Genomic DNA, 17,066 nt, shown 5'->3' on the forward strand with positions numbered 1-17,066 from the left:
GATGCTGCAAGCGAGGAACAACAATTGCTGAGGGCCATCTCATTTAAAGGTCCTCTGGTATATTGTGTCTATCTGTTCCATCTGCTCACTTAATCGTCGTCGGTCTTGTTGATCAACCTCTTCCGACTACTTTGTTTCTTCGCTTTTTTTGCATTTGATGCAGAAACCGTCATCGACGTCGTCTTCTGCCTCCCGACCATACGTCTGCATCTTCTTCTTCCTCTTTCCCCATACCCCCTCTCTCCTCCATCGAGGTCTTCGTCGAATTCCCATCATTCATTCACGTCTGCATTGCCTCTACTTACCATCACCCGCTCCTCCCGTGAGCACATCTTGGCATTCGACGTCCATCCTTCAAGACGCCACGCCTCACCTGTTGTTTGATCGCAACCTCTTTCTTCTCCGCAAGTCTTTTCTCCGCCCGGTCATCGCCTTTGACTACGGCATCCTACCAACACGGTGGACCTTTGCACACTAGGCTTTATTTCTGCAGCCTGCAGCCAGCACCCAGCAGCCTGTGGGAGGTCGCCTTGACAGGTCACCCGCATCTCAATCAGACCAGTGGAGAGATCGTTCCCTCCTCGTCACTCCATCGGCACATGGGCATGGAACACTCGGATAGTCACCTGCAGGTAGAATCCGCGCGTGCTCCCACTTACACCTTCATAAACAACACCTCCAGTACCCGGCCGCTCTCGGGTTTTCCATCACTTCCCTCACTCCCAATCAACCTCAAATCCCACATCAACCCACCGTCAAATCACATAATGAGCCAGTGCAGCCTCCAAGCGGCTGCCAACGAACCAGATATGGACGGCGCCATCCCAGAAGAAGTGGCCATCACCCAGAATGCCACCGCGTCAAGAGCCACCGCCGTCCCCAGCAACAAAGGCAGAGGCCGCGGTCGATGGACCCGCCCCAGGAACACCAAAGTCACAAAACCCGCCCAACAAAAAGCACCTTCCGGTCGGGGACGTCGCCAAAAAGTATACGAAAATCCCCGGGTCCAGGCCGCCCATGAACGCACCCAAGAACTGAAGCAGGCCTTCCTTGCCATTAGCAAGTTGGTTAAGCCGGCAGCCCAAGAGGTCGCTGACCGCTCCATCAACGAGCTGCTCGAAGACCCCGCTCTCTACAAGCAAGTGCCTCAATACGGAGCCACCAAGAAGTTCCTGCGGGACCGCCACGACGAGACCATTCAACAGTGCAATGACCGCCTCGAGCACGGCCTCGCCATGGCAGAGCATGTCTGGCAGGCCCAGCATCAAAAGGTCATGGAGGAGTATACCGTAAGTCGCACCATTCTCTTAACCGCCGCCGTGCTCTCTGCTGACGTATCGAAACTTTCATAGACCAAGGTCGCCGAGCTCTGCGAGGACAGATATGGCCAGCTCCTTCGCCAGCTAGACATCCTCGAGACTCTCTACGAGAACGGTCTGCCCGCTGATGTGAGTCTCTTTCTTACCAGGCAATTTTCCCGTGCATCGTTAGCTAACCCGGCCTCTCTTAAGCTGCCTGCCGACGACGACAAAAGGTATCTCTTCAAGGAGATTACCCAGGAAGACGCCGACTGCCAGGGCGTCTTTCGCGAGACCGAAGGCGGCGTCGAGGTGCCGCATTCCGGCAAGACCATCTCCCAGCTGATGGTCAAGCCGCAGACGCTCCCCCTGGAGCCGAAGCGGAAGGCAGATGGCCAGCCGGAGGGCTTGCCTGCGGCGAAGGTGGCCGCCGTCGCCAAGGGGGACGAGACGGCGCCCCAGATGCCCAGGCATCCGGCTGGCCTCCTCGGCGCCGCCGACGCCATCGAAGAGAGCGGCGCGACGACCTCGGACTCGGGCTCCGGCGCCCCCACCCCGACCCCCGTCCCCGAACCGGCAGAGGAAGCGGCCCCCGAACCGGTCAACCAGCGCGTCGTCAGCGGCGTGGCAACCCCGGACGACGGGCCGGAACTCCCAATTCCCCGCGGCGCGACGGACCCAGACGAGTTTGGTGTTCGTCTCATCTCGAGACGACCCACTCGCATGGACATCCCGAACAACCGCATCATGGTGCCCAACTTGTTCGAGTGGGACGACCTTGACATCGGTTTCCGGGACTCGACCAACTGCGTCCAGAAGGGCGCCACGAAGCAGCGCCGCGGGAAGTACCTGGGCCGCCCCGGCTCGAACTGCATGTTCATCGACCGCCGGGCCGGCATCTGGGATTCCACCCTGGCCGCCGGGGAGCTGGACGACGACCTGGTGAAGAAACACAAGCTTCACCCCACCCTCGGCATCACCCTTCCCGACTCAGTCAACGAGTGGGAGGCCCCCAAGCCCACCGCCAACGGCTGGAAGTCTGTCGTCTTCGTGCCGCCCAGCGGTGACCCCATCCACGCCTCGCGGACCATCGAGGCCGCCAGGATGGACGCCGAGACGGAGGTGGCCGAGCGCCGAATGAGGATTGTACGACTGGTGCGCACTGCCTGCGAGCAGGAGGACATCTCGCAAGAAGACGTCGCACCAGACGCCGAGCTTGTGGAGAAGAACCGGATCGAGGTATTGGTCGCTCGGGGCCTCGACCCCGCCCAAGTCGTCCAAGTCGCCCAGCCGGAGCCATCGTCGCCCACCCCCGAGCCTGCCGTCGAGGACACGCTGCTCTTCGACCAGTTCGCCACCGATGCTCTCGGTGCCGCTGCCGCCCTCGAGGCAGTAGAGGAGGCCGCCCGCATGGCCGCGGCGAAGCGAGCCCAGCAGCCCCGACCCTACGACGCCATCCGGGACGTCTTTACCGAGAGCCCCTCCACCCGGCAGCCCTCCCCTCCCACGGCGCAAGAGACCCCCCTTCCTGCTCCGCCCATGGCCGCCGACACCAGCGGGCTCTCCTACCTTGCCGATCTTGCCCTGCAACCGGAGCCTCCCGCGATGCAGCCCGCCGCAACCGAGCAGCCGCATCACGGCCAACCACCGCTCGAGACGATGATGGCCCTGGGCGAATACGACCATCAGCAGGCAGAGTACGCCCGGTCGGCCGAATATCCGCCACCCGACCCTGCCCACTTTGCCCGGCAGGATGGGCCGTCGGCACCCATGGAGCCCGTCAGGACCAACGACTTTCTCCGGACCGCCCTCAACCCCCAACCGGCGTCCCCTCCCCTGCACATGTCGTCGGTTCAGGAATACGGCGGCGTCCCCCTCGCTCCGGCACACGGCCCCATGACCAACCAAGGACCACAATCGTCGGCCGGACGAACCCCCTTTTCCAGCACCGGCGCTGCCAAGGCCCTTCCGGCGCTGCGGCCGATGCGAAGTCTTCTGAATGAGACCCCGGCGTTTCAAGAGCCACAGGGCAACCCGGCCTTGCATCACAACATGGTGCCTTCGAACAGCGGTGCATACTTCCCACCCGCAGCCAACCGCCCATTTCACAACTCCTACTCCGTTCAGGGGCAGCCACAGCCGATGCAGTCCATGATGCCGCAGATGCAGCTGGGAAACCCGCACCAGCCGCCGTCTCACGCCTGCCCGCCTATGGGACCAGCACCCATTCGGCGAATGAGCACGCCTCCACCTTACCACCAACCGGCTAACCCTCCGCTCGGCCCCGCGCCGGGGTCCGCTCTCGGTAGCCAGGCGCCCATCCACTATCAAGGAGGACAGCAACCCCTTGCACCAGCTGGGTCCTCAGCGCCTCGGTCCCGCCCGGGAAGCTCCTCGGCTGCGAACTCGGCGGCCGCTTCTAAATACCGCAAGCTCGAGCCGGCACCGACTCCACCCCATCGCCTATCGTACTCGGGCAATGGTCAAGAACTACGAACCGTCCAGTTCGACTACCGCGAGGCCATCAAAGACTACAGTGCCGTCGAGGCCCCGCCCAGGCATGGTCCCACCCAGATCAGGGGCTGGACCCACAACAATATCAGAAAGGTCGGAAGGCCGGCCTCGTCTCCTTCCAGGGGCGATGCACATGCCGGCAGCAGCGCCAACTCCGATGAACCATCCGCTTAGAGGGCGGGTGGCGGAGGTGGCGCCAGTAGCGGAGGCAGCCCTGCGAACAAGAAGAGCGGCGACAGGAAGCGCACAAGGGAGGATCCCAACGAGGGACCGCCGGGGAAGAGGGTCAAAACCGCCGGCCCCAGCTTTGCTCCCATTTCGGGCCATGGCCACGGGTTTACTGCTGCGTCTCAAGCTCCCTCCTCTTTACCTCCCTCGCGTTTTGTGCCAATCGCGCCGCGCGTGGAGAACCACGCGAGACTTCCTACACCCACATCGGCGTCAGCAACGGTACCTACACCGCCCATGGGTCACTTCCCTCCTGTTTCTGCGGCAAACACGAATCCTGCCGTCACACATAACCAGCCTACGCCGAAGAGCGACGTCAAAAAGCCGAGAACGCGGGCCGCTACTCGCGCTCCGCGGGCAAGGAGCCCTTACAATCTGCGGAGCCGTGGGGGTGCGCAGAACACTGGCACCAATACGAACCCAAGCCCGTAGGATCTTTCTACCTCGGAGGGCTTAAATACTAACTAATACTGGTGGATGGAAAGAGATGGGGGAAAACGGGTTGGCCGAGCCATCCAATCGGGTTGAGGTTGTCACAGACTTAAAAGAAAAAAAACATTCCAAGTAGAGGAGTTCCAGGCAGGAGTTCCAAGCAACGGAGCGATACGGAGTTTTTGAATCATGCATTCATCATGATAGAAAAAGAGCGAGAGCGAGAAACTCGGGTAGGATACGGGCGTATGGATGGATCAACATATGACGCAAGGTGTCTCTGGTTTGGGTCAGGGCTGGAAAAACCATGAGTTGCATTTTTGGGGGTGTTGCATAGCTGGCTGGCGAGGTTTTACTCGGACATAGCATCAACTTTGGCATTTGTGTTGGCGGATGATACCAAAAGAGCATGGTTGCGAAGCCCAGGGGTGAGAAAACGAATGTCCTTGAGGCGGTTTTGCGTTGCGTTTCGTTACTGGGTAGCTGTTGGACTGCCGTATCTAGGTACTTAGGAATCAGAGCTGCTCTACTTACTTTACTCATGTTCCGTTTGTGATGGTGATGATGAAGAGGGTCCCTTGAACAGTAAAATGAACGGCGAGTTGAACCCGGCAATTCTACACGTCGGTGTCGTGCTACCTAAATGCTTGGAGATGATAAATCATCACTGAGGGGGGTATGCAACCATCTTCTACCCTTTCATCGGCCCACTCAGCTTCACATATCCCACCAGGAAATCCCATCCAACCTGCCTTGAATTGGATCCTCTCCAAGTATATTAGGTCACAATTTCAAAGCTCAAACACGCGGAACACATTCATTCGTGTTAAGAACTATGATCTGCGTTGTAATCCCACCGTCTAAAGCGAAGCGAAACCACCCGGGGCCTGCCCCCAGAGCGCAGCGCTATCCATTCGCAAACCCATCCATCTCCTCGCCCATGACAAAGCCATCGTTCTCTTGTCTCACCTCAACATATCCGAGTACCAACCCTCCGGGATAACGAGTCAGCCACGGCCCCACGGCCCCTAAATACTCCCGCACGACAACAACGCGCGAGAAAGAGTTAGAGAAAGAAAGAAAACGTGGATTGCTCGTATCCTTTTGATTACGTGACTCCCCACAACCCAACACCAACCCATCTGCTCTATCTAGGTAGCCCAACAACAACCACACCCTGCCATCCCCCATCCCCCATCCCTCATCCCTCATCCCTCATACCACATCCCTCATACCACATCCCTCAACCCACCATCAACGCACCCCCCTCCCCAGCCCCAAGAACAGACCCATGAGCATCAACACCACCAACACCCTCCTCCAACCCCACCACCGGCCCCGCACTCACCAGCAACCCCCTCCCCAGCTCGCCCTCGGGATGCAAGGCATACACGCCGGCCTCCATGACCTCGCCATCAAACACGACAAAGTTCTGAATCGGCTGCTGCGTGCACCCCAGCACATTGATGACATCCTGCGCCAGCTGCCCGCCCAGCACGGCCGCCACGGGCGCGACCTCGCTCGCACCACCACGACCACCACCACCACCATTCCCACTACCATCCCCCCCGCCATTCACACCCCCATTCCCATTCCCTACAGACGCAGACGCAGACGACGGCGCGACATTCTGCAAAAACGCACGCAGCACATCACTCCGCAGCGTCTCGGACGGCAAGCCCAGCGCCTTATGCTGGTCGCTGCAGAGGCGAGTAAACTCGGCGAGGTGGGAGCGGTCGGCGGTCTGGGGCGCGGCGCCGGCGTGGTTGGCGGCGAACTCCCAGGCGGCGCGGAAGCAGGACAGCAGCGGGGTGACGGCGCGGCGGCGGCGCGGCGAGCGCAGGATGTCGGCGGGGAGCTGGGAGGCGCCCGAGGCGAGGTACCAGGTCGAGTAGAGCTCGCGCTTGGTGACGAGCTCGGTGGTGGCTTCGGCGCCGGGTTTGGGGGCCACGGCGAGGACGGAGCGGGTTCGGGATTCCGGGCCGAGGGGCGTGGGGAGGTTGGATTTGGCGCGCGAGATGACGAAGGTGTGCTCGATGAGGTCGGCGAAGAGGAAGCCGTAGAGGCCGTGCGAGTTGGCGGCGTAGAAAGGTCGGGAGTGGAGGCGGGTGGCGGTGTTGATGATGTTGAGGGTGGGGGAGTCGAGGTCTGTGGCGATGATGATGTCGAAGGGAGCGAAGAAGGAAGGGGGCTTGAACCGCACGTCGACCGTGTCGATGTGGATGCGCACGCGGGGGTTGAGGCGCTGGAGGGCGGCGGCGGCGGCGGCTGCGCGGTTGGTGCCGAGAGGGGTGGTCTCCTCCGAGAGGAGGAATTGCGCGCCTAGATCGGAGGGGGTGACGGGGTCCGGGTCGAGGATGGTCAGCGAACCGATGCCGGCGAGGACGAGGTTCTTTGCGATCTCGTTGGCCAGCGCTTTCATGGTGATGAGGAGGATGTTGGCGTTGCGGATCTTCTCCTGGGCCTTCATCCCCCAGAGGCGGATTTGGCGATCATAGAGGGCAATCTCATCTGACGGGTGGTTAGAGGATGTGATATGGCAAACTGGATATTGTGGACCGCTTACCGGCGCTGATGGCGTTCCCTGGCGCCGGCACCGACCCGTTGTTATCGGTTGGCATGGTTGGTGTCGCGGCCGTTTGATTGCCAAAGATGACGGCTGGCTCTGGGGCCTGGGCTTGTTGATGATCCATCGAGAAGACTTGAATTTCTTTTGGGAATTATGATCGTCTTTGAAGTGGGAAATCGAGGTTCAATTGTTGGGTTGATTAAGAGGTCGTTTGGTTGAGGGTGGAGGGTTAAGTTCAGCTGAATTGGAACTTCAGTTGCTCCCCGCAAACACGGAGACTTTTGACCCTTCTTGCTGAAAAGAAATGTCGAGATCCGTTTGCTTTCAAGCGGAAGCGCAAACGGAGCTGGAGCAAGTTGAAACCGTTGGTTGCCCGATGCAAACCAGTGAGTTGTCCGGTCTTAAACACCGTCGACTTGTAACTCGTGAAATCGGCCTGCCCAGGTGGGTATTCGTAGTGACGAGCCTGGGACCTCAGCGTGAAACCTGAGCCTAGAATCTCGCCCGGTACCTTAGGTGAGCTCAAGATGCAAACTCCGCCGTGGATTGGGGCATGTACTCGGAACTGAACGTTTAATGAACAAAAGGCTGAAAAACGCAGCAGTCACTCGTTCCTGCATTTGGTTGTGTGTCGTTGCAGCCCGTCGCACCTATTGCAGCTTGGCGAGGCTGCGTTAAGAGGTACACAGTTTAGGCGACGGCAGCAGCCAGGATGCGAGTATTTGCTAACTAGCAGTTCGTTTGATCCACTAGTTAGCTTTAAACAGCCCCACAGCTGACTCGGAAAGCCGGGTGTTCGCTCACCATTTGACATGTTCCCTGCAGGTTATATCCTTATTTCTCATTTTGCTTTTATTTTATTGCGTTTGATGTACGGAGTAGATTTCAATATTAAAAGAGTTACCTTGAATGTCGCTTCCCTTTTTGTTTGAAGATCTCGCGATGAAGGCATCGAGAATGAAGCCCCGAGCCCGGGACTGTAATTTGTAGCCATTCCTGATTGGTTAACATTCCGTGCCACAGTGCCGCCACGGACCCTGACTGGTTCCCCTCCACAACTTTCCCGTCTTGCATGTTACTCGGTACGTCGTACCATTCGACTGAGGGCCTCAAATCTCCACCTTGAGCTGCGCACTCCGATAACCGACCGGTTTGTTCTTCAACTACTTCATACATGCTGTGGTGGATCGACCAATTTCAACTTACTGCGAGTCGACGTCAATTTCCGTTTTCTCACTTTTTACCTCTCGAACCTCTTTTTCAGGCTGCGGCTTTGTTGTCCCATGGTTAGTCGTCCCTCAAGAAATCTGTACGGTTCGCCTGATAGCGTGGCCTCGTGTCACCTGTATTTGCTGCCATTTGCCGCATCCTCAGGTTGCCTGCTGCTTCGGAAATTGGCCGCATTTCCCTCCGTCCACAATTTTAACACATAACTCAGTCCGGCGACCGTCCTCTGCTTCCTCCGTTGGAACCCGGTACATTTAGGGGCGCCGACGGTACCATCCGTCGCTTTCTCGTCAACCCCACCGGCTCCTCTTCCTCCTCCGATGACCGATCGACGGACAGCGCCTCCGAGAGGTGGTACTCGGTAATCCGCCAATTCCACCCCGACTTCTCCAGCTTCAATCAGCACTTGTCTACCAATACCCAAAGTACGGACTCGGCCGTCGTTAGAATGGCCTCCAGCCCAGACGGAGACTTGCGACCGAGATTCAACCGAGATCCGCAACCCTCAAACGCCCCGCCTCCCCCAGCTGCCGCCTCGCCCGCTTCCCCTTCGCTCCCGCCGCTCCGGTTTCTCGATCCGAGAGCGCGGGCCTCTCCTACCACGTTTACCGGATCGGGGTCCCGCTCCAGCCGCTACCGCCCCGCTGGCCGGTACTTAGATAGGGTTCGCTCGCACCTGGGCACCACCCTTGATGACCTGAACCGAAACATCCACGACACTGACGCACTACGAGCGTTGGTGGACTTCGCCAATAATCCTGTCATGCCGCGTTCATCCGCCGCCGTTTCGGACACACCGAACGACGTGGATATGGCCGATGCGAATCGCCGCATCAAACGCCGAAAGCTGGATACGGAGAGGTCCACCCCGACTTACAAGGGCTTCCGTTATGGCAGATACGGCCAGATTGAGCCCGGTCAGCTCAGCATGGAAATCGTGAGCTGTGACGGGGGGCTTTACTCGGACGAGCACTCGTACCCACCCGAAAACATCCTCAAAAACGACTCATCTGTCTACTGCACCAAGAGCAATCGCTGCAACATTGTCTTGAAGCATCAGGGCGGGACTGTGTTCAGCTTACAGGAACTTGTCATCAAAGCCCCCGGGTCGAAGTTCTCATGCCCGTACGTTTCACTACCCACTCCGCGGGAATGTGCCATGCTCATCCTTGCTCCTTAGTATCCGAGAAGGCATGGTATTTGTGTCAATGGAGTTGGACGACCTGCTCAACCGTACCGCACAATATCAAATCCAGTATCTCCCTGCCCGCAGTCACCGACGTGGGACCGTCTACTTCCGCCACGAGGAGGACGGCCTTCCCCGGATACAGCGTCGGTCGTTGCGGGCGTACAGCTATGGCGCGGATGACGACGACGAAGACGGCGGCGGCGACGGCAGGACAGCACAGATTCCGCCAGAGTTCACCGCGTCTCCGGCCCCTTTTAACGTTACCACCGTATGTAGCGACGACGAAAGCGACGGCGAGGATCACTCTTCAAACCTGCCTGCCTATCGCCAGGCAACTCGCCAGCCGGCGCGCACCTTGCCCTTTGAAAGCGACAGCGACGACGAGGAAAGCATCCAAATCTTTCCCAACAACCGGCTCACGTCTTGGCCCCCCGTTGACGAGGACGAAATCGACCACAGCAGCAATGCCGCCGCCGTCCTTCGGCGGCGGTACCGCGCCTCCCGCTTCCACGGCGGTGCGTCTTCCAACAGCAACCAAACGAGCAACAACCGAAGCGGCAGCGGAAGCGCCAGCGCCAGCGCTAACACTGATGCTGGTGGGAACGGCATGACGCTCGAAGAGGCACAGGAGGCGTCGCAGATCGCGACGCAAGAGGCCGTGCGGGCGGTCGGCGGCGAGCTGATGGCGCCGCTGGCGCACTTCTTCATCGAGAAGGACAAGAACAAGTGCACCGTGCGCTTCGACCCCCCCGTGAGCGCCCGCTTCATCCTGCTCAAGATGTGGAGCACCCACCAGGACCCGCAGAAGAATATCGATATCCAGGCGGTGGTGGCTAAGGGGTTCGCCGGGCCGAGGTATTGTCCGGCGGTTGAGCTGGCTTAGATGATGCATGGGTACCTACGGGGGTTGGGATTGGGAATGGTTTTATCGGATTCGGATGGGGAATACTTTGGCATTGCCCTGTTTAGAGGCAAGGGCTGGACTGGGCTGGCGTTTCGGATGGGGAATGATGGTTTGGCATGGCATGGCATGGAGGATAATATTGTATCTAGGGAGCTAGGTACCCTAGCATGGGTTTATGATGTGGGATCTCTCTTGGTTTGGCCACGGAAGCATGGATCATTGGTACGGCATAGTTACGAGTTTTTTGAGATGCGGGCACGCCTGATCTGTCTGCTGAGTTTTTGTTTTTGGTCCATTTTGGGATTGGTAGCGTTGATCAATGGGATGGGCATGGTATACAACTACGAAGCACGTCTGGTTTGTCTTGTACGAATACTCTTTCGAGGAACTTGGTGGTTCAGTGGAGAGGTGCATGCTCCATGTGTTTGTTATTGGCGAAGCTCGGGGCCAATGAGGCGGTCCCCGGATGATTCATAGTGAATTGCACGGTTTGTTGTGAGGTCGCTGCTGAGTCACTGCAGGAGGCAATGCTGCTTCCCAGTCCTGAATGTCTTGGCGAGCGTGGTGCTTGACTCATCCGGCAGGGGCGAGAATTGGATCGACTGTGGTGAAGAGGCAAACGGATGTTTGAAAGATACCTCGGCTTTGGGGATGGGAATGTGTGTTTCTGGGGCGTGTACGGTGGGAGATGAATGAGGGTAGGTGATGGGGAGGGTGAAGATAAATGCCCAAGAACTGTAATATACTGTAATATGCGTGCCTGTCAAGCTTATGGCTGTAAATATTCTACGTAACATTCAGCGCCAGCTTCCAGGTACGGAAGTAGGTCCACCCCAGCGTAATTCACAAACACTTTGACAAAGTAAGGCTTATACGTCCTCTATGCATACAACTCAGCTTCCTACCGGGGTCATATTAATCATTATGGGGAGTCACGGGCTTCGCATTGGGCCGCAGGACGCAGGGCCTTGAAGATGCGGGCTCATGGCCCCACTTAGATTTCTGCCCAGTATCATATATATCTGCCGTTTTCTCTCGCCTCCACACCTTCGCATTAGCAAGCAAAACAGCAAACACCAAAGGCGACAGACCTCAAGGTCAACCCAGCGAGAAAAAAAAGAACACAAGACCGTTTCACCTTACCTCCCCACACCAGACACATAAACAGCGACCACCAGATAATTGCAATCATGGCTGTCCGAGCACAATTCGAGAATTCCAACGAGTAAGCCACACCCAGTTTTGCCCCGCGTTCCGACGACCCCGCGATGATATGCGATTGTGCGACGGCACACACGCGACCACCCTCTCTCGCTTGATCTCGAAATCATGGCTGACCACAATGTAGGGTTGGCGTCTTTGCGACATTAACAAACTCATTTGCCCTCGTGGCGGTCGGCGGGAGCGAGAACTTCTACAGCGTGTTCGAGGCCGAGCTACAGGACGTGATCCCCATCTGCAGGACAACAATTGCGGGCATGCGCATCGTTGGGCGGTTAACAGCTGGGTATGTTTTGTCTGGAGTTCCCCTGAAACGAGAGAATGGTCCCATCGCTATCAACAAGATGCTGACGGTACTCCCCATGCTCTAGTAACCGGAAAGGCCTGCTCGTCCCCACCACCACAACCGACCAGGAGCTGCAGCATCTACGCAATAGTTTGCCGGACGAAATCAAAATCCAGCGCATCGAGGAGAGGCTGTCGGCGCTGGGCAACGTGATCGTGACCAACGACCACACGGCGCTGGTACACCCAGACCTGGAGCGCGAGACGGAGGAAATCATCGCCGACGTGTTGGGGGTGGAGGTGTTCCGGCAGACGGTAGCGGACCACGTGCTGGTGGGCTCGTACATGGCGCTCAGCAACCGGGGCGGGCTCGTGCATCCCAAGACCAGCATCCAGGACCAGGACGAGCTCAGCAGCCTGCTGCAGGTGCCGCTCGTCGCGGGCAGCGTGAACCGCGGGAGCAACGTCATTGGCGGCGGCATGGTGGTCAACGATTGGATGTCGGTCACCGGGCTCGACACCACCGCGACCGAGCTCAGCGTCATCGAGAGCGTCTTCCATCTCGGCGAGGGCGCCGCGCCCGGGAACGTCAATACCACCATTAAGGACACGATAGTGGAGTCGTTTTACTGAGCGGCGAGGCGGTGGGACCGGTCTTGGTTAGTTAATTACAAACCTTTCAGGTCTGCGCGAGGCGGGCTTGACAAGGTTGGATCCGCGCCATTTCAGGGGCGCTTTGGGTGGTCGAACGAGCGAATACCGATGTCGGGCTCGTTGACTGCCTTTGTGGGGGTATTATTAGTAGATCGAATAGATCACTTCCCTCCCAGTCCTTTCCATCCTGGCGCCTTGGTTGTCTTACCCAACTGCCGGTGCGAGTAGTGGCACCGGGGTTAGGGTGATAATACTGGCTGCTTATATCCGATTCTCGCTATGATTGCCGGATCGACATCAAACACGTTCTGTTCCTGTTCCTGGTTGCAAATACATGCCTTGGCTCATTATACCCCTGTGAATTAGTTACAGATCACCGGCGAGCTGGCCCGTGGTTTGCTAGTTCCTCCCGCTTGAAACCAGACCAATCGAGGCTCTCTCCAAGATCTCTAACCACGTAAAGGTCCCGCATTGGTGCAGCATTTCATACCTCGCCAGATACGAATACCACGAATGGATATCCTGTTTCTTTGAAGTATGCAGGTCTGACTTTAAGCAAAGCTAAAGTGATTCGAGACAAATCCTTCAACATTAGCGGCGGTTTGTTAAGTGGAGCCTGACGCGTGGAAATGTCAACTGAGAACCCCGGAAACTGCCCCAACTTGGAAGGCGCCTGCCGTTCTCGTAAAGAGAGCAATGTCCTCGGTTCCCACCCGACGTTTGTTCACCGGCTTCTTTTCTTTCCTTTTTTCTTTCTTTCTTTAGGCTCCTCGACTGGTTGATGCCAACATTGGCATGGTGGTCGATGCGCATAAACTATATTTGAATCGATAGCTATCCCCTATCGCGTTCCATTGCCAGCCCGCGCTGCGCATAACTCCCAACCTGCGGGTTTGCGGGGACCTGGGGTGGTGTTGACCTGAACGAAGGAGCTCCTATTCGCCCACCGTTGCCGTGTCACGTTCTTATCCCCGACCTTCAACTCTCACTTCGTTCATCAACTCGCTGGCAGGACTCCATTGGAGCTTGGTTCTTGACGACATTGGGCTTATTTAGGCTTCCAAATCCCACCCGGATGTAACTGACGCGGCGCTCCCGTTTGAGGATTTCGACTTACGGAACAACAAGGACCATCTGGGAGCTCATCGTTGCGATTGCGAGTGTTGGAATGTCGAGCTGTCACCGGACAAATCACCCAGTTACAACAGCTTGAAACCCTCGAATCAGCCCCGCCAAACCAAACTACTTCAGTAGAGGCGAAACCGAATCGAGATCAGATTGTCGTGGCCGGTCCAGGGATACCCACGGCGCCCCCGAAACATTAACGCATCATGCTAAGCTCCAACCCTGCCTTGTCCTCCCCGCCGCCTTTGCAGTATCGCCCGTCGCCTCATTCTACACCCGCTCGCGCATTACAATCACGGGTGGCGACCCCGGATAATGGATACGTTTCCCCGCGGCAGCAACTCGAGAGGCACACACCCACACCCGGTTCACCACTTCAGCTAAGCCAGCAGCAGTCGCAGCCGCGGCATGGTTTGAACGCGCCACGCCCATCACTCCCACCGCTGTCAGAATACCACAGCGGGTTCGGACACGAGGACCTCGGCTCTCCCTTCAATCCAACCAACCACCGCCGGCAACATTCTTTTCCCAACTTGCTTCCTTTGGCCTTCAAGAGCAGGACGCCATCGCCCACCAGGAAAACACACAGTAGATCGCCCTCGGAACAGATGCCCTACACCGGCGACGGGAGGAGTAAAGGCGGAGGGGGTGGAGGGTTGGCCAGCTGGTTGAGCGGTAGCGCGGGGGCAGCGGACGCACTGGGTCTATCCCACGACCCAGAGACCCGCAATAGCCCCGGGCCCGGGACATCGAAAGACGCCACAACGCCAAACATGACACCCACCCAACCCCAGCAAACACGTACCGGGCAAAGTACCGCCGGTTCGAACGTAGCGACCCCCAAAAGCACGACCGCCACCACCACAGCCGCATCCCGCTTCATGTCCGCCCTCTCCTCCCGCTTCAACCCTACCACACCCACAACCAGCCCCCTTCCCAGCGTCGCTACCGCCCACCCGCAAGACGAGATATGCACCCTCAACATCGAAGCCGCTCTCTTCCCTTCGTCCCCGTCTTCGCCCTCGGGGGCGGCACGGGACGCCTTCTCACCCTCGGCCTTCAAAAACCTACACCTCAACGCCGTCGGTCTACTCAATAAAATGCAAACCGCCTATCGCGAGCAAGCCGCCACGTTACGCGACCTCCAAGCGGAACGCTCTGCACAGGGGGACGAGGTCGAGGAGGCCGTTACGCGCGCAGAGCACCTCAGGATACAACTGGAAGGCATGGCACGGAAGGCGGCGGAGCAAGAACAGGCAATAGGGGCGCTTGAGGCGGAATTGGAGGGGGAGCGGAAAGCAAGAGCGCGGGCAGAGGCGGCTTTGGGCTGGACAGCAAGGCGAGCTCCATCGTCTGTAGGAGAAGGCGCATCGGTGGTGTCGGAAGATTTGGGGGTTGAAGAGGAAAGGAGAAGGCAAAGGAGAGAAAGTAGACACCGGAAGAGCGTTGCTGATGGTTTGTCGGGCGAGGAGGATACTACCACGGACGACGAGAACGATAGTGCGGGGAGCGAGAGCGTCTTCTCGAGATCCCGGAGCCCGGCCCTACCTCTACAGTCGCCGCTACAACAGGCGCACACCGTCAGCAGTATGTCGGACGCGGCATCCATCGTGGGGGTGGCGGATGCGTCCGGGACCCCGCAGGTTGCGAAGACCCCCAGGAGTGGATCAGTGAATGCCACGCCCAAACAGAGGCCGATGAGCGCGTTCCAGAAGATTTTCAAGGGCATCTCGCGCGAGGATGCGGGATGTTTGAATTGCAAGGGGCAGGACGCGAGCGTGGCGTGGGACACGGTTGGCTTGCTGAGGGACGAGAACAGGCATCTGAAGACCAGAATTGGAGAGCTTGAAGTTGCGGTGGAAGGGGCATTGGATATGGTCAACGGGATTGGGCTATAGGTTGCTCAACTCGTCTGTTTTGGGTCTCGGCGTTTGGGTAACCATTGTGTTCGTACTCCATCCACATGGTGCCGTATTCATAGTAGGTTTTTGGCGTTGATGGCGGTTTTGCATAAATGGACACCTATTGGCACATAGGATATATAGACTAGGCAGTGCTCATTGGAATAATATAAAAGAGCACATGGGGCCCTCTTAGCAGAAATGCATATTGCTTACTGCTGAACTCTGTAGGCAACGTTGTTACCTTGCTCGGTTTCTAATTAAGGAACATGAACTAACTAAAACATTTCTAGCTTTTGATGTCTACCAACCATTGTCACTACATTCCCTTAGGTAGGTTGGCATGTGGCCAGTCGGTTATCACAGCAAGATCTTTAGTCGAAAAGGTCAAAGCTCACCGGCCAGCCCCCTTCGCGGTCGAAGGGAGGTAGCCGGTTATGAAATCCCTAAGGTGTTAACTTCGTGTGCCCAGTTGCAGCCGGTTGGTGCCCCGTCGGGCGACTGCGTAATTCCTTCTGAGGTGGAGGACTCTACCAGCGTCCCGGCACCTCCCAGAAAAACCCCGAGCTAGCATCGTGATTCGAACGTTAGCCTTCCCTTAAGTCCGGTAGTGACGAGGGGCGAACCAGATGGCCCGTGGGCCGAGGGCCACCGCCTAACCGCTGAGCTACCCAGCTAGGTGGTGGTCCTCGTTGGAAATCGGCTGCGCAAACTCCTCCTATATTGTGCATCCTGTTCACCCACCGGCACTCCAGCTAGTTCCAGCAATTATCGTATGTTTCCAATCTGCCGTTCGCAATCAGCAACTTCAAGTGTTAGCCCGGCATACACCGCCCCAAAGTCATTGCATTCCAGATCAACAACGCCTCGAAATGTACAATGATATTCCATCTGACGTGCATGAGGCACGAATCCGCAGATTTTTTACGAGTTTGGGCCCTCTTTCGGGGCATCAATAACCCATCTGTCGGCCGCTTTAACCGCCGTCTTCCACACCAAACCCATCCATGGATATGCTCACCCTCAACCCTCTCCATTCTCCATATCCACCCCCCACCGCACCGCACACACCACGAGCAGCCAAGCTACCTCACCAACCCCCCCCCCCCCCCGCAAGAGGGTGTAGACTCGTAAAAAATCTGCGGATTCGTGCCTCTTGCCCGTCAGATGGAATATTATTGAGCATTTCGGGGCGTTGTTGGTATGGAATTCACCGTTTTGGAGCTTTAGCTGTTCGAGACGATCATCGCTGTTACCTGGGGGGACTAGGAAAAGACCAACCAGCCGATCGTCGATCCCACGACCGCGGCCTGAGTAAACCCTCGCACCTGAAAGTCAGATCGACGAATGTTCTCCGGTGAATCCCACGTAGCTGAAAAACCGGGAAACCCCGGCACAGAGACCCCACTGGGCCAACCCTAACTGTATAAAGATCCAACACACCGGAGTAACCTAGGTGCCTCTACCGGGTTACTCTCAAGCCGTGACCAATCTATCTAGAAGCTGGAAGAAGAGTGAT

The 17,066-nt window shown here is 57.7% G+C and overlaps 5 protein-coding genes across 5 annotated transcripts; 4 read left to right on the top strand and 1 right to left on the bottom strand.

The window, feature by feature from the left end:
* Positions 1–767: 767 nt before the first annotated feature.
* On the top strand, positions 768–4,472 carry CHGG_03207 (uncharacterized protein; the record flags this gene model as incomplete). Its single annotated transcript, XM_001229722.1, has 4 exons — positions 768–1,289; positions 1,353–1,448; positions 1,548–3,905; positions 3,987–4,472. 4 exons carry the CDS (start codon positions 768–770, stop codon positions 4,470–4,472), a joined length of 3,462 nt encoding a protein of 1,153 aa, XP_001229723.1.
* A 1,243-nt stretch (positions 4,473–5,715) lies between these two features.
* CHGG_03208 (uncharacterized protein) lies at positions 5,716–7,165 on the bottom strand (the record flags this gene model as incomplete). The annotated part of the gene is made up of 2 exons (XM_001229723.1): positions 5,716–6,983; positions 7,039–7,165. The coding sequence occupies 2 exons, from the start codon at positions 7,163–7,165 to the stop codon at positions 5,716–5,718; spliced, it is 1,395 nt and encodes a 464-aa protein (XP_001229724.1).
* A 1,159-nt stretch (positions 7,166–8,324) lies between these two features.
* Positions 8,325–10,340, top strand: CHGG_03209 (uncharacterized protein; the record flags this gene model as incomplete). The annotated part of the gene is made up of 3 exons (XM_001229724.1): positions 8,325–8,327; positions 8,480–9,393; positions 9,449–10,340. The coding sequence occupies 3 exons, from the start codon at positions 8,325–8,327 to the stop codon at positions 10,338–10,340; spliced, it is 1,809 nt and encodes a 602-aa protein (XP_001229725.1).
* Positions 10,341–11,551: 1,211 nt separating this feature from the next.
* Positions 11,552–12,500, top strand: CHGG_03210 (eukaryotic translation initiation factor 6; the record flags this gene model as incomplete). The annotated part of the gene is made up of 3 exons (XM_001229725.1): positions 11,552–11,586; positions 11,710–11,868; positions 11,954–12,500. 3 exons carry the CDS (start codon positions 11,552–11,554, stop codon positions 12,498–12,500), a joined length of 741 nt encoding a protein of 246 aa, XP_001229726.1.
* Positions 12,501–14,254: 1,754 nt separating this feature from the next.
* On the top strand, positions 14,255–15,544 carry CHGG_03211 (uncharacterized protein; the record flags this gene model as incomplete). The annotated part of the gene is made up of 1 exon (XM_001229726.1): positions 14,255–15,544. The coding sequence occupies one exon, from the start codon at positions 14,255–14,257 to the stop codon at positions 15,542–15,544; it is 1,290 nt and encodes a 429-aa protein (XP_001229727.1).
* Positions 15,545–17,066: the final 1,522 nt, after the last annotated feature.

Source organism: Chaetomium globosum, genomic scaffold (assembly GCF_000143365.1).
Source record: "Chaetomium globosum CBS 148.51 scaffold_2 genomic scaffold, whole genome shotgun sequence".
Taxonomy (NCBI): Eukaryota; Fungi; Ascomycota; class Sordariomycetes; order Sordariales; family Chaetomiaceae; genus Chaetomium; species Chaetomium globosum.